This window comes from Schistocerca piceifrons, chromosome 4, assembly GCF_021461385.2.
Source record: "Schistocerca piceifrons isolate TAMUIC-IGC-003096 chromosome 4, iqSchPice1.1, whole genome shotgun sequence".
NCBI classification, from domain to species: Eukaryota; Metazoa; Arthropoda; class Insecta; order Orthoptera; family Acrididae; genus Schistocerca; species Schistocerca piceifrons.
Window position 1 is genome coordinate 748,894,624 of NC_060141.1, and position 22,321 is coordinate 748,916,944.

At 38.4% G+C, this 22,321-nt stretch overlaps 1 protein-coding gene across 4 annotated transcripts in view; it reads left to right on the plus strand.

Moving 5' to 3' along the window:
* The first annotated feature begins 16,268 nt into the window (after positions 1-16,268).
* Positions 16,269-22,321, plus strand: part of LOC124795352 — a 130,269-nt gene continuing 124,216 nt past the window's right edge. Inside the window, exons 1-2 of one of the 4 annotated variants that reach the window (XM_047259342.1) lie at positions 16,295-16,388; positions 20,260-20,469. In XM_047259342.1, coding sequence (XP_047115298.1) covers positions 20,459-20,469 — 11 coding nt within the window. In that variant the 5' untranslated portion in view covers positions 16,295-16,388; positions 20,260-20,458. Of the gene's footprint in view, positions 16,389-16,752; positions 16,859-20,259; positions 20,470-22,321 lie in introns of those variants that run through there. The other 3 variants (XM_047259343.1, XM_047259344.1, XM_047259340.1) reach the window with 3 other exon arrangements.

A 22,321-nucleotide genomic window follows, 5' to 3' on the forward strand; every position in this document is an offset into this window, starting at 1 on the left:
AGTGATTGTCTGAGAAGTGTAGTTCAGTATCAATAAACGACAATATACTGAGTGTTCAACAATACTGAATATTCTCCAATGGCCTTCTTGCACTACTCTCCTACCACATTAGCCTTATGACCAAAATTCCTGAATTGGTCCCTCTCGAAATTAGGAGTAAGAAATGAATTTTGTGTTAATGAATGTTTCATATTGAGCCCTTCCTTGGTTAGAGAAGAGATGTAGTCGCTGATCGGGGATCCTGCTTTCATCTCTGTATTTCTTGATTTCATTATCACCTTTATTCGTCAAGAAACAGGGAAGACATCTATGACACTGAAAGTTCGTGTCGTACCTGGATCCTATCACCGTTAAACACTTTTGAATTCGGCAAAGAAGCATCAGAAATAAAGGCACAGGATACTGTGGCCTTCTCCACCAAACATCACAGAGCCTAAAGTATCAGCAACCAAACTGACAGCCTGCAGACGCGGGTTGCCCACATTGCAGCCACACCGAAGCATTACACAACTGACAGGCAATATTGATGAATGGCCACAACAACAACAACAACACCAACAACACAGCAAATCAACAGTGGCCACCCGGAGCCTCTATCGACCCAAATAAACATAAGGAAGAGGTCGCTGCAGATCCTGGAACTATTTTCACACATCAAACCACTTGATGGAAAATAGTTCCGAGGTACTCATCCGCCGCAGCGCTATAAAGGCCGGCGCTCGGCCGCACATCGGCAGTTCATCGACCGCCAGCAGACGTTGATAGCTGCTGCCCCGGCAGCCCGGCTTGGATCTTCTCGCTCATCTCTGGATTGGGCTTGGTATATAGGTGAAGTCTCTGGTGGAGACTAGTAGGAAATTATTTCAGTTGTTTTCTATATTATTCTTGTATGTGGTTGTGATTCGAAGACATATCACTGTTTTGTGTACGTGTTATACTTGGAGAATTGGTTTTGGTTAATTGAACAGTCCAATAAATTGTTTTCGGACTTTGATCGTTAGTTTCTTCTCCTTACACAGACATATCACATGGTTTGTTGGGAATATGTTGACAGACTCTTTCAGGTTAGGGTCACTGTTATGTTCGGTAATCACGTTATCTGGGTGTCACTATTGGAGTACAGAAGTGACACATACTTTCGTATGTCATGGTGGCCTCGTTGCACTACAACCCTTATGAATTAGCCTTCTGACCATGATTTCTGTCTCAGTCCCTCTAATAATTGGCAGTAAGAAATGAATTTTGTGTCATTGAATATAACATATTGAGCCATTCCTAGGGTAGAGGAGAGATGTAGTTGATGTTTGGGGATCCTGTTTTCATCTCTGTATTACTTGCTTTAATTGCCGCTTTTACATGTCAAGCAACAGGGGAGACGTCTACGACATTGAAAGATCGTGTCGTAGATTGATCCTCTCACCATTAGACAAATATAAATACCGAATTCGGCAAAAAAATATAAGAAATAAAGGCATATGGTTGGGTTTGAACCGGTTCAAGGACTATTTTAGATTGCCGTTTCTGTTATGGTCGGTGATCACGTTATGTGAGGATCCCTATTGGGGTACAGAAGTGGCACATCACTTCATATGTCATGATGGCCCCCTTGCACTACTTTCCTCACACAATGTACTTCTCTCCAATTTTTCTGACTTGGTCAGTATTATAATTGGCAGTAAGAATTGAATTTTGTGTTACTGAATGAGTCATATGAACCCCCTCCTAGGGTTGTAAGGAGATGCACTCGATTTTCGGGGATCCTGTTTTCATCTCTGTATTTCTTGCCTTCTTTACCTTCTTTACTCGTCAAGCAACAGGGGAGACCTCTATAACATTGAAAGTTTGTTTCGTATCTGGATCCCATTAACCTTAGGCAGATATAAACGCCTAATTTGCAAATTATCATTAGAAATAAAGACACAGGTTTGGGGGGAATATGTTCAAAAACTATTTTAGATTAGGGTCGATGTTATGGTCGAACACATTGTATGAGGATCTCTATTGGGTTACAGAAGTGAACCATAATTCTGTATGTCATGATGGCCTTGTTGCACTACTCCCCTTACGCATTGGCCATTTGAACCACGTCTTCGGACTTAGTCACTCCCATAATTGGCAGTAAGAAATAAGTTTATTGTTATTGAATGAAACATATGAAGCTGTAACTAGAGTACTGAGGGATGCACTGTATTTATGGGTATCCTTTTTTCATCTACGTCCTTTTTGCTATTCATTACCTCCTTCACTCGCCAAACAAAGGGAGAAATGTTTGATACAGAAAATTTTTGTCGTATATGACCCCTATCTTCCTTAGACTGATATAAACATCGAATTCCGCAAATAGACATTAGAACTAAACACGCTGCAGTTGGTGAGAATACGATCAGAATTTATTTTATATCAGGGTCACTGTTATGGTCGGTGATCACGTTATGTGAGGATCCCTATCGGGTACCAAAGTCACACATACTTTCGTATGTCATCATGGCATCGGTTCCATATGTGGGGCGGCGGATAGAATTAATTGTTTAACTGTTGCATAAATGTTTGTTTGAATGTAGAAACACTTCCCGGCCGATTAGCCATATGTGCGGCGGTGGGTGAAATTATTGTTCTTAAAAATGTTCCTATTACTTTTGCTGTTGTTTGCCGTTCTCAACACTGGCTCTCTAAATACAATATTGGCTACCAGAAAGTGATTAGCAAAACGTGAAGCCTGTAATTAGAATTCCTAGTGCCCACTTCATCTGAGAATACACTTATAGTTACAGCTTATAGCTCTGAGGAATTAGGAGGTTGTCCGAGATTTATAATCAAAAACGATTTTCTAAAACAGTTGAGTATATTCTGAAAGTCACAGATGAAAAACAAAGGAATCCACACAACCTAACTAACAGAGCAGTTCAGAGTCTAATGCGCTGATGCAACTATAATTGTCCAAATTGAAATGAATGCTCGCCATAATTTGATGATTAGTTTCACCAAACGCCACACTAAATAATGGTAGAATGTTTGTCCCGCGGCGGCACTTGAAAATACGACAATACGCAAACTGAAGCTAGATAATGAAAATCATCCCAGAATTAACACTTCACTTGAAAATGATTTCATGGTTACGCGTATCTCGAGTAACTTAATACGGCATCCGAGGCTGTTTGTAGCAATGAAACCGACGCGACGCGATTCCCGACACAGATGGCGTCCTATTCAGCGTCTGGAGAGAACTGGGGCCTTGCTTCCTCGCGCAGCGTTCTTATATATAAAGCCACGGTGCGGACGGCTAAGGGAACGCCTGATCAAATCGGCCCTCCCGACTAGCCGCTGGGCTAGTAATGCACCACTTTAAGTTACCTAATAAATCATAGCTTCTCTTGCTGTTGGCCGATGAAGCTCTTAATTTAAATGTGCATTCAGCACACAGGTAAGTATTGATAATAAAATTTTGACGTGGCTAAGTTAAATATTTTGGGCGAGAGAATTAATTTAATTACACTGCACGCAGTAGACGAGCTCTGAACTGGCCCTTTGGAGATACGCTATCGCTATAGTTTTATAGGTATTCAAATGAAACTTCTCACATCTTCATAGTTATAGCGGATCTCCGACCTACTTAAATATAAACATCCTAGCCTTATTTATTAGCCTACTTAATCTATCTTGCTTCCTTAAGTTTTAAGACAAAAACCAGAAAATCATGAATTTCCACTAAAATTTTAATTTGTGAAACCCAAAGTACTGTTTTTATTAAATAATTATGAAAAATGAATTAAATTATAAATTTTTAATTCTCTAGCTCTTTTATGTTGCGCCAATGCTTTTTACAGAGAAACGTCCAAATTTCGAAAATGGTTAAAGTATCGAACTGATATTCAACACATGTTGTTTTAGTATTACTCTTGACTTGCTAGAAATGTTTTAAGTTATTTGCTTGATTTTTAAAGTATTGCGCAACATTTATGACGTCAGAGCTAGTTACAGCAGCCTGGCTGGCACACAATGGAAAGACTGATGTGAATTTACTACGGCGTTAGCAGGCTGCTTCCCTACATCACCCTCTACTTAAATTTTTTTTGTTTATGAATGTTAATGAACGAAAAAAAATTTAATTACAAAAAGGGAAGCAAGAGTACAGTTTAACTTCCTATGAAAATTTAAACTTGAAATGTAAACATTTAGAAACATTAAAAGAAAACTGATTACCTACATTAATTATTTAAATTGCGGGCATGTTCACTGCCTCTTAAGCAACATTATTATCCAAAATTTAAGCAAAGTCAATGAAACACTTTGGCATACATATTGCCTTAGACAAGCAAACACATAAAGATATGTAAAATTATGGAAATCTCAAATCCATTAAATACATTTTTACATACACAAACTCAAAAAAACTAAAAGTTATTCAAGTTACATAAACAGATGATTATATCTTAGCAGTCTTTTCTAAACCTGAAAGGGAAATTTCACAAATAATTTTTACACATGTGGTTGTAGCCGCTTTGGCTGGCGTTCTACACTTCCATTCACAAGGGTAGAGGAGGGGAAGTTGCTATGGTGTGCGTCCTTCACGTTCACTCTAAATTACATGGGGAAAGGGGAGGGGTCACTGTGAGTTGTGTCCAAGTCACTCCACGCTTTCACGCAGCTACCAGGCTGCCATTATCTGGTTTGTCCTGTAGAACAAACAAAAAGAATGCGTCAGACTCTGCTCACTTAACATCTAAGGGTGGGTCACAATGAAATGGGGATATATACATTTTATCCTTCAATATGTTGCTGGAACAAAGTTAACAGCACTTTTTCAATTTTACTCTTACGGTTACTTAACTGTCATAATATCGGTAAACAAATGGCTCAAAACGCCGTTAGTCACGTACTAGAGAAAATTAATGCTCAAGGCATACAATCATGAATCCTATTTAACATCAATTTATTATTTCTGGGCCGGAACACTGAACCAATGCTCGGTACATTCCTGACAAATCTGTATTTTACTCACTTAGCTGACTCATCTTCGGTTACCTTATTCTTAGAGATAGTACGAGTATATTTGATTAGTAGTTTTCTCAGCTTCTTTGTACATATCAGTAACTTTTGGTAATAGTACAGTTCTGAGTGTTCAAAACACACTACGTTTAGTTGACTACAAAATCCACTTATTGGTCCTCTGCTGCTGTGTCAGTTCCACATCTGCAATTGTGTACTTACTTCATCGAAGTGTATTTATGCTGAGCTAAAATTAATGTTTCACGTCTGTCATTATGTTATTCATTTATGTTGCTAGTGTATGTACTTATTTAACACTCACTCTATTAATATTTAAAGCATAGGATAGCACATTTATTTCATATTCATAGTGTATTGCAGCTGATCAGTTTGCTCATGTGGCAATCCATTTCCACTCGATCGGACGCTGAAACCACAGGTAGTCTCTCTCGACCTACCACTAAAGTGCATCAAGTAATTATGGACGAGCGTAATGCTAAACTCCTTAAACCTATAGGACACCATGAGCTGCTCTGTCTCATCTAACATAAGTGTACCTATGGTCGCATTTACCCCTCCAACTCATAACCTCAATACGTGTAGGTGTGTCCTGTCACACACTACACCAAAATAATGGCCAGCTCCAACCTTATAAATACTTCAGGAACGTGTCCTTCACGTCTCAACCACAAACACTGCTCAATTCTATTACACTGCCATTCCTTGCCACACAAGGTGAGTTTATTCTTACAACTTGTCTGCATATTTTTCATAACACTAAGCACTCTCTTTAACTATTAATTAGTTAGCTCTACAGCATACAATAGGTTTCACTGCCACTTCAGATCCTGCTTGTACACGAATTTGTATATCTTTTTAAATTACTGTCGGTGGACCATTTCCAATAAAACAACACTTTGTACTTACAATATTACCAGGGTTCTATACATAATTGTTACTCAAATACATTTGTATCTTAATTACGTCATACTTTTCTGTTGTTTATGTCACTATTAGGTTTGTCACATTAGGTATGTTTCTTCACTAATCGGTGGATAGAATGGTTACAGAACTCGTGGCTTGATAACCATAACGGAAAATTTTTGTGTTGGAAAGAAGGGGTCGCAATTTTAGGTGGATAGGGAAGATGAAGAATGAGTGAGATCTGAAATGGAAAGAAGATCTCACACAGCTGGGACTGCACAGCTGCCACACTGTGTAGAGGTTACAGAACAACCTCCTCCCTACAGCATTCATTGGTTTCAGAAATTTTTCGTATTTGGAAAGAAGGGGTCAAAATTTTTGTGAATAGGAAAGATGAAGAGTGAGTGAGATCTGAAATGGGAAAGAAGATCTCACACAGCTGGGACTGCACAGCTTCCACACTGTGTAGAGGTTACAGAACAACCTCCTCCCTACAGCATTCATTCACTACCTATGAATTTCTTTAGGTCGATCACGTTCCTGGGACCCAATAGCTTTTTACTTTTAGGGTACTCTAGCCTATATGCATTGGTATGTGGTTTTCCTATGATCCTGAAAGGTCCTTGGTATACGAACATGAATTTCTTTGTTTCTGCATTTGCTTTCTTTGATTTTTCCTTGGTTTTTACAAGGATTAACTGACCTATTTCAAAACTAGTAGGTACAGTTTTTGCGTCATGACGCTTCTTCCTTTCCAACGCTCTTTTTCTTGTATTTGCCCTAGCCTTTAACTTCTTCTCGTCAGTGGATATTTGCGTTAGAATAGGGAATTCTACCATATCTGCAATCACATTGTGCGGTTCTTGGCCAAACATCAATTCGCAAGGTGCAAAACCAGTTGCATCATGTTTTAAGTTGTTAATTACATTCTCAAAATACTTAATGTGCTCTGCCCAACTCGAGTGTTTCCGAGCACAATAAGTTCTGCAAAGCCTATTCAATTCTCTCATAATACGTTCACTCATATTTCCTTGGGGGAAATACGCAGATATTTTCAGATGTTTCACGCCGGCCTTATCTAGACATTCCTTAAATCTATCAGAAGTAAATTGAGGCCCATTGTCTGACAGCAAATTCTTCGGAACCCCAACGTTCACGAAGAAATCTGTTTCCAACTTCTCAACCAATGTTTTTGCATTTGCTCTTTTAATTGGGTATAGCTTAACATATTTACTGAATCCATCCACAATAACAAAAACATGGGTGCAACCGCCTCTCGAAACAGGAAGAGGGCCAAACAAATCACAAGCCAGTAATTCTAGGGTTTCAGTTGGCTCTACTGAATGCATATCCCCTTGTATTCTGGTGTTAGCAGCACGACTTTCTGGCACACTACACAAGATGCTAGACGCTTGGCCACACGGCGGTACATGTTGTCAAACACAACCTTCTCTTTTAATTTTGCAATTCACTTCTTTGCACCGTAGTGCCCATACCTCAGGTGTACATAGTCGATTAGTAAGTCTACATGTTGTGATGGAAAGCACAGGTTCCACTCAGAAACACCTACCTTTTTCCTCCTAAACAGAATACCTTTATGCAGACAATAGTATTGCGAAACCTTAGGATAGTTCGCATTTCCTAAATAGCTCTTCACTAATTTCAGTTGGTCATCTGCATTCTGCTCACGTCTCAAGTTCTTAATCACTTTCTTTAATGCACTTTCTTCCTTTACTTCGTGCAATGCAAACATTCGAACTTCATTTAGGTCTGTTGCTGTAATTCCCGCGTCATCACAGAGCTCCGCATTTTTAGATAACCCATCAGCTACCAGATTGTCTTTCCCTTGAATATATCTAACCTCAAGGTCAAATTGCTGGAGATACAATGACCATCTTACCAAACGAGCATTCCTCAGCTTACAGGTCTTTGAAAAGGTCAACGCCTTATGGTCACTGTAAACAATTATCTTGTGACCTAATAGATACTGCTCAAACTTTTGTACCCCAAATACAATTCCCAATGCTTCCAGTTCTGAAATGCCATAATTTCTCTCTGCTGCCTGTAAAGATCGACTTGCGAAAGCTATAGTCTTGTGCACTTCTTGTTCGTTCTCTATTTCTACTTGGTATATCTCCACAGCTATACCATAGCCACTAGCATCAACAGACATGCAGAATGGTTTTTCAAAATCAGGATGATGTAAAATAGGACTATTAATTAAAGATTGTTTAAGCACCTCAAACGCCTGTTGACATTCTGCTGTCCAAACCCAAGGGGTATTCTTTTTCAGCAGGAGGTGAAGACAGGGCGCATTAAAAGCCTGATCACTAACAAAACGCCTATAGAAGCCGAAAAGACCGAACATCGATCTCAAATGCTTCTTGTTTCTGGGAGCCTCAAATTTTTCAAAAATTGCTAGCTTGCCTGGGTCAGGCAGAATACCTTTTCCACTTATCCTATATCCCACGAAACCTATTTCCTCTTTAACGCACCCTGTCTTTTCAATCTTTAGTTTCATGCCACCTCTCTCAATAGCCTCTAACACTTCCTCTAATAAAGCTATGTGTTCTTCCCAGGTAGGAGTTGCTATTAACAGATCATCTATGTAGACTGTTATTTTATTACTTAAAGCTGGTTCTAAAACATGGCACATCACACGTACGAAGGCACAAACAGAGATATTAAGTCCGAAAGGTACCACACGGTATTGGTAACAAACTCCTTCGTACAAGAAAGCTGTGTACTTCCTTGAACTTTCCGTCAGTGGCAAATTCCAATATCCACACGTGATGTCCATAGAAGTTTAGAATTTTACTCCCCGGAACTTTTGCAATAACTCGTCCATGTTCTGCGGTCTATCACTTTCCCTAACCACTATTTCATTCAACCAACGAGCGTCCAAGACCAATCTGACACTCCTGTCTCTTTTTGGTACAACAACAAGAGGATTATTGTACTCACTGATCGCTTTTTCAATCACACCCCATTCTAGCATTCTCTGTATCTCCTTTCGAACTGCCTCCTTCCTAGCTACATGGCTTCCTGAAAAACACTTGGCCAGGTTTCACCTTTAATTGACATTCATAACCTTTGACCACGCCAGGTCGATCTGAAAATACCTTATGATGCCTTTTTAAAACCTGTCTCAGTTCTTCCTTCTGATTAGCTGAAATTTTATCGATTTCCTGCAATTTAGCTTCTATTTTGTCCAAAATAATTGCTTCTTCTTCTGTGTTTAGCTTACTTGTACTAAGATTAACACCTTCGTACCAATATCTCCTATTTTTCAGAACTCGTATAGGCAGCTCCCAAGTTTCATCATTAGTTACTACATGTTTATCACTAAAAGGTACTGTAATTACTCCGGTTATCGGCAAGACCATTTTTAACTGGCTTCTTTCAAAGTCAACAACACTCTGATATTTCGACAAGAAATTGATGCCAATTAAAACTTCAATACTGAGATTGTTTACAATTAAACATGGATGATCAATTAAATTACCATTAAAGTTAAAGGGCAGCAAAGCTTCTTGCTTTACCGTTTTTGACACCTTGCCAGTAGCACCAATTATTCTTAGTCCTGATACCCTCATTACTGTAAGCTTGTCTTTACCAGGTAATGCATCAAAGAAGGACTGAGATATCGCACTCACTTCACTTCCACTGTCTAAGAGACAAAGTACATTGATACCCAACATATTCACTATTATTATAGGGTGGCTTATTCTAGGTTGTACAGGTGGTTCCTCAAACTCATCCAATAGCTCCTTTTGGATTTGTCTCCAACTAAAGTGATCGACATCTGTCTTCATTACATTTAGGTCAAAGTGTGTAGGGGTTTCCTGAATTACATTTTCAGCTGCCTTTTCCAGTCGGTCTATTAATTTTAAATCGAAACACCGCACGACTTCATTACATTTAGTTTGCTGAACATAACCCAAATTACTGTAGTCTGAGCGATTCTGCGCCTCCAGACCGGGCATAACACTAGTTACAGCTAAACCACTTTCACCATTATCGTCGGTTTCCTTCTCAAGTGACAACTGGTCACAGCTACTGGGTTCATCGACCCCCAACAGGCTACCCTCTACATTCTCACTTACCTCCTGTCCTAAATCTATTAGTACATTATCAACATCCTGCACAGGCACTTTAGATAAGAGCACATCATCCTCATCGTAAATATAAGCATGAATTTCTTCTGCTTCTTCACCTGACAATTCAGTATTTTGTAGCTCCTCCCTATCGTTACACCGCTGCGCCTTCTCTTTCTCTTCCCACTTAGAAAGCGTCTTTAACACGGTATCTATCAAATACTGTGAGTGATCTAATATTTCTGTTGTATCCTTAGATGCTACCGACACGTCATCCACATGTTCAGTTTGAGTATTCTGATCTGTCTTACCAATTCCCGTAACTACTGGCTTAGGAAAAGTAACCGCCTGGTGAGCGTCAGTGTCCTCATAGACGGGAACTAGTTTTCCTGCCTCGGCCTACTATTGTTTCCTTTATTTTCATTATAGTTAACTGGCACAGCATTGCTTTCCGTACTGTTGTTTACATGCATAATTTTGTTTGGAACAAAATTATTATCATTTGGATGCCATTGTTGGTTCTGATAATTATTTCTCCAATTCCTACCTCTCTTAGGATGGCGAACACCTACTGTTTGATGTTTACATTGCCATTCTGCTCGTTCCTAAAATTACTACTAGAGTTATTTAGATTTCTGTTGTTACGTGCTTGCTCTTCATTGGCAGCAACACGTTCTACACGTTCCAGATATTCAATGAAACGATCCACATTGTCTCTAGAGGCAGATATAATTCTAGTTTGCCAATACCATGGCAGTTTGGCTTCAAGACCTAGTATAATCATTTCCGGTTTTAGCTTTTCGCCCAAATGTGACAAACGTGAGATCCATGACCTAGCAAACTCTTTAATAGATTCCTTGCCTGCATTGAAGCGTCTTCCACTCCAAAATTCTCTCAACACTTCATTTTGCTTATTACTAGACCAATACTCATTAATGAAAGCTGTTTTAAACCCCGCTAATGTTTTACACTTCAACATAAAATCAGCTGACCAACGCATGGCGTCACCTGCTAAACGGCTTCTAATAAATGAGATTTTCTCTCGTTCAGACCAAGTTGGTGGAATCACATCTTCAAAATCGTTCCAGAAATCTAGCGGGTCGATATTTTTATCTGGATCGAACCGCAAGAACTGCCGACACCCGATAAAAGCGGCGTTTACAGCTACAACTTGTTGTATACTACCATTACCAGAAGTTATTGAAGCTACTTTACTCTCAATGTTAGCAATGTTAGTACTAATATTTTCTACTTTCATTTCCACATTATCTACTCTATGCACAATATGAGTAGTATCAGTTTTGATTGCATCTACTTCTGCTTGACATATGTTTACTTTTATATTAACATCTTTAAACCTATCTGAGCACAGTTCAGATTCCGCCTCGATCTTTTCTGTTAACTTGTGCTCCAGCTTCGCATCTTCTATTTGGAAGTCTTAGCGAACCTCAGCAACTTCGGATTTTACTGTTTTATACATTTCAGAAAATTGTTGAGCAACCTTTTTCTTAATATCCTCATGATTGTAATCAATTTTATAATTCAAACTGTTCAAATCCTCTTTCAACTTACTGCAACCAGCCTTGAAGGTATTGTCCATTTCCTCCAATCGTTTATTAAAATTAGTTTGGCTGGCCACAATCTCATACTTTAATTCAGCATTCATTCTAGCATTACTGGCTGACATTTTTGCATGACTGCTTTTGACCTCAGTTATTTCAGACTTTAATTCAGCATTACTGCTTTTGACCTGTTCACTTATTTCAGACTTTAATACAGCTGTCATTTTTGCATTACTGGCAGCTATTGCTTGTAATATAACATTTAAATCAACAGCCCCAGTATCTTTGGGTTGCTCACTAGCTGGTTTCTTTTCACACTCAGGTGACGAAAAACTAGCTCCAACACCAGAATCATCAAAACTAAATGAAACTTCTAATTGATCAGTCCTATCTAACTTCTCCTGTTTAAACTCTACCATCTCTGATGACTGTTTCGTTTTTAACTCATCAGATAAACTATCATCCAATAAATTTACAATTTCTAATTTCTGCTTTACTACAGGGGTCTCTATTATTGAATCATTGCCCCTTTTTACACTACTGTCAGGAGACAATACTTCATATTTCACTTTAACATTACTACTTTCATGCATGTGTACACTTGAACCGTTGTCTGGATTTACAGTTCCCTCAACAGATATAGGTTCTGATTGAAGTTTAACTTCAGTTTCTTTTGGCGGTTCCATCGCCGACAGTCTTTTAGTGCAGGTTAGTAAATTTTTTAACAGCTTTTCACTTAACTTAGTTCCTTCTGCACGACGTATGGCGTTGCCGGCGCGGCGTACCAGGATTACTGATGCGACATGGCGCGTTGAACCGCAGACGGCACTCCGACGGCTGTTGTGTGTTTGCGTGGCCCGCAACTGCAGGCGCGGCTCCGGCTGCTGCGGCGGGTAACTGCGGTGAGGCGAAACTGGCTTCTCTCGATGCCGGCAGCGCCGCTAGACTCAGTGCCAGATCCGTCAATCCAGAGGCGTTGTTAATCCAATTGCGTCGTCCACATACGCACGTAACACATTCACTGTTCTATGCTCAGTTACGTGTCGCATTTCACTCGCGAATCCGAATAGTTAAAAATCACTTTCACTTTTACTCAGTTTATTTCCCGGCCGATGCACCATATGTGGGGCGGCGGGTGGGGAAAATAATGTTGCTGTTATATAAAATGTTTGTTTGAATGGAGAAACACTGCACTTCCCGGCCGATGCACCATATGTGGGGCGGCGGGTGGAATAATTTTACTGTTGTATAAATGTTTGTAGAATATAGAAACATTTCCTGGCCGATGCACCATATGTGGGGCGGCGGATAGAATTAATTGTTTAACTGTTGCATAAATGTTTGTTTGAATGTAGAAACACTTCCCGGCCGATAGACCATATGTGCGGCGGCGGGTGAAATTATTGTTCTTAAAAATGTTCCTATTATTTTTGCTGTTGTTTGCCGTTCTCAACACTGGCTCTCTAAATACAATATTGGCTACCAGAAAGTGATTAGCAAAACGTGAAGCCTGTAATTAGAATTCCTAGTGCCCACTTCATCTGAGAATACACTTATAGTTAAAGCTTATAGCTCTGAGGAATTAGGAGATTGTCCGAGATCTATAATCAAAAACGATTTTCTAAAACAGTTGAGTATATTCTGAAAGTCACAGATGAAAAACAAAAGAATCCACACAACCTAACTAACAGAGCAGTTCAGAGTCTAATGCACTGATGCAACTATAATTGTCCAAATTGAATATTTAAATGAATGCTCGCCATAATTTGATGATTAGTTTCATCAAACGCTACGCGGAATAATGGTAGAATGTTGTCCCGCGGCGGCACGTGAAAATACGACAATACGCAAACTGAAGCTAGATAATGAAAATCATCCCAGAATTAACACTTCACTTGAAAATGATTTCATGGTTACGCGTATCTCGAGTAACTTAATACGGCATCCGAGGCTGTTTGTAGCAATGATACCGACGCGACGCGATTCCCGACACAGATGGCGTGCTAGTCAGCGTCTGGAGAGAACTGGGGCCTTGCTTCCTCGCGCAGCGTTCTTATATATAAAGCCGTGGTGCGGACGGCTAAGGGAACGCCTGATCAAATCGGCTCTCCCGACTATCCGCTGGGCTAGTAATGCACCACTTTAAGTTACCTAATAAATCATAGCTTCTCTTGCTGTTGGCCGATGAAGCTCTTAATTTAAATGTGCATTCAGCACACAGGTAAGTATTGATAATAAAATTTTGACGTGGCTAAGTTAAATATTTTGGGCGAGAGAATTAATTTAATTACACTGCACGCAGTAGACGAGCTCTGAACTGGCCCTTTGGAGATACGCTATCGCTATAGTTTTATAGGTATTCAAATGAAACTTCTCACATCTTCATAGTTATAGCGGATCTCCGACCTACTTAAATATAAACATCCTAGCCTTATTTATTAGCCTACTTAATCTATCTTGCTTCCTTAAAGTATTGCGCAACTTTTATGACGTCAGAGCTAGTTACAGCAGGCTGGCTGGCACACAATGGAAAGACTGATGTGAATTTATTACGGCGTTAGTAGGCTGCTTCCCTACACATACTTTCCTCATACATGCCTTCTGACCAAGATTTCTTACTCAATCACTCACGTAAGTGGCAGTAAGAAATGATGTTAGCGTTATTGAATGAGACATATGAAACCCTTCATAGGCTAGTGAGGAGATGCTCGTGATTTACGGGGATCCTTTTTTCATCTTCATATTTCTTGTCTTCATCACTTCCTTTAGTCGCCAAGCAACGGCACTGAAAGTTTGTGCCGTACCTGGATCCTATTACTATTAGATATAACTGCCGAATACAGCATAAAAGCATCAGAAATAAAGGCACAGGGTTGGATGGGAATATGTTCAAAGACTATTTTAGATTAGGGTAGCTGTTATGGTTGGAGAACATGTTATGTGATGATCCCTTTTGGGCTACAGAAGAGACACCACCTTTCGTATGTCATGATGTCCTTGTTGCACTACTTTCCTCAATCATTTGCCTTCTGGCCAAGTTTTTTAACTAAGTCACTCTTATAATTGGAAGTAAGAAATGAGTGTAGTGCTTTGAATGAGACATACGAAGCTCTTCCTTGGGTGATGAGGAGATGCACTCGCTTAACGGTAATCCTAGTTTCATCTTTGAATTTCTTGCCTTCATTACCTCCTTCACTCGCCAAGCAACGGGGGAGACATCTACAACATTGAAAGTTTGTGTAATCATTTTATCCTATCACTTTTACACAGATATAAACACCGCATTTGGCAAATAAGCATAAGAAATAAAGCCACAGTTTTGGGTGGGAATACGTTCATAGACTATTTTATGTTAAAGTCGCGTTAATGGTCCGTGATCACGTTATGTGAATATTCCTATTGGGGTACAGAAGTGACATAATTTCGAATGCCATGATGGCCTTTTTTGCACTACTTTCCTCATGCATAGCCCTTCTGACAAAGTTTTCTGAGTCAGTCACTTTTATAATTGGCAGTAAGAAATAATGTTAGTGTTATTGAATGAGACATCCCATTTACCTGTCTTAAAATAACTGCAATAGTCTGCAACCAGACCCCAATAATACCCACACAAGGACTAACCTTTCACATAACCACAAACAGAATGAGACATGCAAATGGAACATAGGACATTTGTCAGTTAAATGACCTAGTTCTGAATTATAACAAATGACAACAATTCTGTTACATGAAAATACAACGTGGTGATACTGCCGAGTATAGCGCAATATGTACAATTTGCACACACATAACACCTTAAGAGAATTAAAATTGAAAAATAGGTGTTTCCTTGCCAGAAAATGCAAAAGACGATACTAACTTTCGCGTCCCCCATATGCATCCGCCACTGGGCTAAACTAACGGCTGTGACATGATGTTACATGACAGACAGTGTAAATATGGCCTGACATGACAGTGCCCTAACAGCCAGTGTGAATTGTCTTTTGGCATTCTACTTGGTGAAATGTTTCTCACTAATATTTCGGTAAGTTGCGACGATATCAACTCTCTTGTTTTCCACAAAGTTCTTATAGCCCATGACGATATCCTCAAGGCAGTTGTTCTGCCAAGTTAAACACTTCTCAGTCATATTTGCAGTAGAAGTTTCCAGAAACGACAGCAAGATGAACTGAATATCGCAACTTTATGGCACAAAAATATTCTATTTGCTTTGTGTACTCAACTTAATGAGAACGCTGTCCCAGGGATAACTTACGGGAAAATAATATGTCTTCATACAATAAGCAGCAGTTATACTGTAGTTAGTCCATTCCTGGAATAACTATCATTGGCTTTATCTCGCGATCGTACAACTGGTACTAAATGGAAGAGAAATATTCAAGTCGACAAAAAACAAGTGCAATGCAAAAAAAGTAATAAAATAAAGACTAATAGTACGCAAAATCACAATATCCACTACTGTAATATGACTGAGCAGGGCGAAAATAGGTCAATGTCAGATGTTTGCAGATGACGACACCGTTTCTCCCACGAAAGTCAACGCCAAACCTTCTTCCAGAGAAATCTTGACATTGTTGATGTGCCGTTCCGTTGACGGTCTATGTGAATGCCGTTATTTTAAATGCAGTGTGGTATGTTTCGACGTTCCGTTCCGTCCAATGTGAATCGATCCTTACAACGAGTGTCATTTGGTAAACAGAAGGCGCCATTTTGATTCGTGATTAGACTGTCACTTGTGTATCGTCTGTGTTTTGTTATTCAGTCGACGAAGTATATATACCTTATTTCCTACGCAGACGCGAAAGGCAGGAATTCGAAGGTGTACAGAGATTATTCTTTTATTACAGTTTATTGACTATATTTTTTTGAATGTAGATGACGAATTTCCCTTAAACTATGTAAAAATTTCAATCGTATGCATATATTTGCTGTAATACATAAATAAAGCATTTTATGCCAAGGATTAACAAAACTGGTGATTGAATCCATTGCGATAAATTATAACTGTGTGAAATACTGACCTGCGGCATTGATGATGGCGAGACATCTTTGACGTGTTGCGCGTACACGTACTAGCATGTTTGACAGCTATTCTGTACAATAGACCAAATTCTTTCTTTTTTATGAGATGAACTTCAGCTATTCAAAAATTCCACAGTGCCGCCCCATTAAGACATTTTATTTATAGAAATATACACAATCACACAATGTGAGTTGTGTAAATTACGACAGTAACACTGATTTTATAGAACGCGCCAATTGAAGCATGACAAGCAGCATTTCCCAAACGTAAATTATGTACAATATTACACAGAGGATGATGAAACGCACCGTGTTTTCTGCTAAACTCACATTTGTGAGATTAATGCCGCGGTTGTATTCGAGTTCATCTTTTTGTTGGATTATTCCCCTGTCAGTGTACTTTTTCTGAGGGACTCAGGTCATTTTCGTAAATGAGTGCGTAGGTTGTTTTTTAGATGGCTAACATTTTTATGACTGCAGTTTTCTCCACTCAGTGGATACTGTAATAGTCGCAAACTGTCTCGTGTAAAACAAGCAAATGTGCTACCAAAGCATTCAAATTTTAATATTTCGTTCAAACTCGTTACCGGTTTTTGCCAATTGCAATTTTTTTTTTTATTTCTAATATAATCCAAAACGTTATACAGATGTAAAAAACTGTGCATCATGACGTGTCACCAATAGGACACTGATTTAATATGTTGGAACATTTTCCTCTTCACTTTTGTATGCAAAACACGATAAGACATGCCCCACACTTTCATCCACTCATGGTTCGCCTATTGTATTTCCATTTGTGAAAATTTACGTGCACATCTACATCACATATTCCATTAGTTTCATATAATCCAAGTGAATGAAATAACAGAAAGCCAACAAATTTAACCTATTGATTTCTGTGGGAGCATTGTACCTCTTACATTTATGTTTATCATTGTATTAGGCTATCACCAACTTTGGGTCAGTTATTTTCGTCTGTTTAATTTAGAGTACATCTATAATGCTGTATGTAAAATTATTCAAGTGCTTTGTTTGAAGTATTAGACATAAACAATAGCTGTACAGCCAAAGAGGAAGAGAGTGGTCCCTCCCCCCCCCCCCCCCACCCCCCCCCCCACCCCGCTCCCTTTTTTTCCAAAGTAGCAGTGGCTGCTTTTGCATGTTGATATAATTTCTCTTTTCCACAGCCCAGGAGGTTTACTTTCATAAAGGGATTTATGGAACATGATGTATGATGAATGAATGAATTCTAATTTTATACTTTTAGGTTTCAGTTTAAGCTCAGGTCACCATTCTTATGAGATTATGATTCATAACTAGGGAAAAAAAGTCTGTTATGGTGAGCATAAAGGAAAAAAAGCTGCAACTTATTTATGCACCCTATATGACATGGTCTCTGTAGTGCCAACCATGCTGTTGAGTTATTTGCACATTTATTCTCAACAACGGATGTTGCTCTGCCAGAGAGACAAGATAGATAAAGTTATTGCTTATGTACTGATATTTATAGTGAGAAGTGTGCACTCTTTTAATTTGACATTTTAAGTATTTCAGTGGGTATCACTGGTTATTCGTTAACTTCACCACCATTTAGGGATTCATTATTTTATATAATTCCTGTGTGGCATTTTAGGTGTAATATGAGCATTGCTCTAGGATTATATCAGCACCCTCATCATCAAATAACACACTGTGAAGGAAGCTTATGTATATGGCTGACCGTTTCCGATGCGTTTGTTAAGAATTCCACATTCATCAAGTAACAGGTGACAATATATGAGAATTCCCCATTCACCAAGTAACAGATGGCAGGATATGTATGCAGTTTTGAGCCAAAGTCTTAAATTGTTCATTAGAACTTGGAGACCCTTCAGAGATTGACATTTTGTTTTGTTGTACTTCCTCAGATCACAAAAACATTGTAATCTAACAATATCATGTTACATAAATCTTGTAGGCACAAGTGCCATGATAGCATTCATTATTTGGATAATTTTTCAGATTTTATTTGTTATTCTCGATACGCTGAAGCCTAAGTTGTTTCACATTCAGAGAGCTTTTCCCATTGACCCATATTTCTCACTAACTACTTCTTCTTCCTCCTTGGCACCTCTCCACTATTTTGCTCTCTTATTCATCTCTATACCTCTTATGTTTCTGATGTGTTTGATGCCTGGTTTTTCAGTGTGTAGATTTTCTTGTTGGTATGAGTTCATATTACAAATGAAAACTTTAAATCTACAACATGTTATGTACCTCTTAGACTTGTGTAGGCAAAATAATTCAACAGAATATTGATGGGACACAGCAGTAACCAGCCACAAATTACTTTTTGATTACATTAGTAAAAAGCACCATTAGCACTTTTGAATTGATTTATACGAATTGATCATCAGACAACTTGCATGCTCTTGTTAAAATACATGTCTTAATGTTTTAACAAAAGTTTGTAAGTGATTTTTTTATTATTATGAATGTATCAATTTGAAATTTATAACAGTGCCTTTAATAACATCCCTTATCACATAAGTCATACTGCTTTTATAGTGTCATTATTTTATAAAATGTAATAATTAATATTTAAGTAGAAACATAGCAGCTGTAGTTTGTTTTTGATAGTTATACACTTTCCAGTAAATTTGACTCCTTTGAGACTTGTCATACAAATATATGCACTTTATTTCACATTTTCTCCTAGCTCCTCATATAACTGGCTGGGCAAGCCTATTCAAAGGTCAGAAACGGGCAAGAAGCATACCTCCTCCAACAGGAGTATGTCAGATAGTTTTATTCGATATTCAAAACAAAGCTTCAGGTTGAGGACAAGTGTGCCATTGATTGTAAAACTTATATACTGAAAATTTTTCTGTGAAATTTCTCTCTTACCAATACCTCCAGGTTGTATGGAGCATGAGAAGAATGACTGTGAAAATGCCTCTGTGCATGATGTAATTAGTCTAATCTTCTTCTTGATCCCTATGAGAGTAATGTGTAGGTGGTTGTAATATATTCGTAGATTCATCACTTAAAGTTGGTGCTAGAAATGTTGTAAGAAGATTTTCATGGGATGTTTTGTGTCTTTCTTCATCTGCCAGGTCAGTTCTTTCAGCATATTTGACACAATCTTCAGTGGGTTGAACAAATTTGTGACCGTTGCCCTTCTCTGTGTATGTTCAATATCCGCTATTAATTCTGTTTGGTGTGGTTCCCGCACATTCGAGAGGATTTTTAGACAGTATTTCATTATAAGGTACTGCATCACCTGTGTAAAGTCTGAGATCACTATTAATACTGTCCCCTAGGTCATTAGTGTACAACATGAACAGCAAGGGTCCCAACACACTTCCTTCGGGCAGACCAGAAGTTGCTTCTACATCTGTCGATGATTCTCCATCTGAGATAACTTGCTGTGTCCTTCCTACCAAAAGACCCTCAAACCAATCACATATTTCGCATGAAATCCTATTTGATCATACTTTTCAGAATAAGCATAGACGTGTCTTTGGACAGTGAGAAATACTGCATCTATCTGACTGCCTTGATCCATCGCTTTCAGTATGTCATGTGAGAAAAATGCAAGTTGAGCTTCACAGTACCATTGCTTTCATGATCCATTTTGGTTGGCATGAATAGGGTTTTTCTGTGTGAGATATCTCAATATGTTTCAGATCCAAATATGTTCTAAGATTCTATAACAAATGGCAAGGATAATGGATAGCAGTTTTGTGAATCAGTTCTGCTACCCTTCTTGTAGATGGGTGTGACCTGTGCTTCCTTACAACTAATGGGCACAGTTTTTTGTCTGAGAGATCTACAGCTGAGTATAGTAAAAAGCCACAAATTCAGTAACCTGATAGGGATTTCATCATGCCTAAGAGGTGGGTTCAATTTTAACATTTTCAGCTGTTTCTTAATGTCACAGACACTAATAATTTTGAATACTCTTTGAGAATAACTTGCTAGATAAGAACTAATATATTTATGTATTCAAATTAATATTGTAGACAACCTGTAAATTCTGAAAGTACATTGCCATGTCTTTCCTTGTAACTAAATATGTTGCCTTAAAGAATTCTCCTGGGGGCTTCCATACAATTTCACTGAATTTATAACAAAGAAAGTACAGACATATGCAATATGTGCATAAATTATAGAAAAGCACTATGGACCATTTATTCAACCAGGCTATTTTTTTTAACTTGACTGTGCATATCCTATTGCTGTGGTTGTTTTAACAAGTAAATGCAGTTATTGCAAGTTCATTTTATATACGTCTAAAAATCTGATAGTAATAGATAGTCTACTTTGTTTTTGCATTTTTTGAAGTGCACAATTTTACAATTTCTGAACATTTCAAAGAAATTGCCAATATTTGCACCACTTTCAAATGTTATTAAGATCTGACTGGATATTTGTGCAACTTTGTTCACATAGTACTTCATTATAAATAACTCCATCAAATGCAAAAAGTATGAGAGTTCTGTTGACAATATCTGTGAGTTATTAATATAGAACATAAGCACAAAGAACCCCCTTCCCTGGGACAAGCCTGAAGTTACGTCTACTTCTGTTTATGACTGTCCATGCACAATAACGTGCTGCATACTCCCTACCAAGAAATCCTCAAACCAGTCACAAATTTTGTTTGATAACCTACATAATTGTACATCTGTCAATAAACACTGGTGTAAATGAGTAAAATGATTTTCGGAAACCAAAAAAATACTGCAGCCTCTTGATTGCCAGATCCATGACTTTCAAGACGTCATGTGACAAAAGTACAAGTTGTGTTTCGCATGATTGATGTTTTCAGAATCCATTCTGGTTGGCATGGAATAGATCATTTGGCATGATATACTTCATTATGTTAGAGCTCAGAAAATGTTTTGGAATTCTACAACAATAGTTTTGTTGTTCACATTTGCTACCCGTCTTGTAGATGGGTATGACCTGTGCTTTCTTTCAATCTTTGGGCACAGTTTTTTGTTCTACAGAATCTATGGTGTATTATGGTTACAATGGCAGGTAACTGAGCTTCAAATTCTGTATGGAATCAGTCAGTGATTCCATCATGCCCTCTTTAGTTCTAGTGACTTTGGTTGTTTCTCAACACATCTGTGGTACAAGAAGCCCATGGCGTATATCATCTGTTTCTTCCTTTGGAAAGTAACATTTGAAAATAGTGTTCAGGATTTCTGCATTTGCTTTGTTACCTTCAACCTAAATTCTTGTCATCCATAAGTGTCTGGACACTGGAGCCACTGATATTGTTGACATATAACAAGAATTTCTTCAATTAGCGTCTTATGGGTGGGTTCACAGTAACGTTTTTTTTTACTGTCATGGTCAACTTTGACCTAAAGCTGTTTATTCATACAAACTGTTGTTGCATTTTCAATGGCCATTATCTAGTTAATGAATGAAGAATTGTGTTTCAGATATTTTACAAGTTTTGACGTATTCCAAAGCACAATTTCTATATAACTCCACTTGACAGTGGCCACACTGCCAAAACTGCAATAGGGGTATATGAAAAAATAGTTTTAAAGTCAAAGGTAACCATGTCGTATCTGAATTTTGTGAGAGGTCTTTCAATAAGATTCTGCTACAGTAGTCATTGAGGGCTTCATGCCCTGCCCTCTTGACAGCCAAATGTGTTCCATTCAGCATCTCTCCATCTATACCCTTACATTATGTTTTACACCTTTTAGCAGTAGTTGCTGTTCTCTA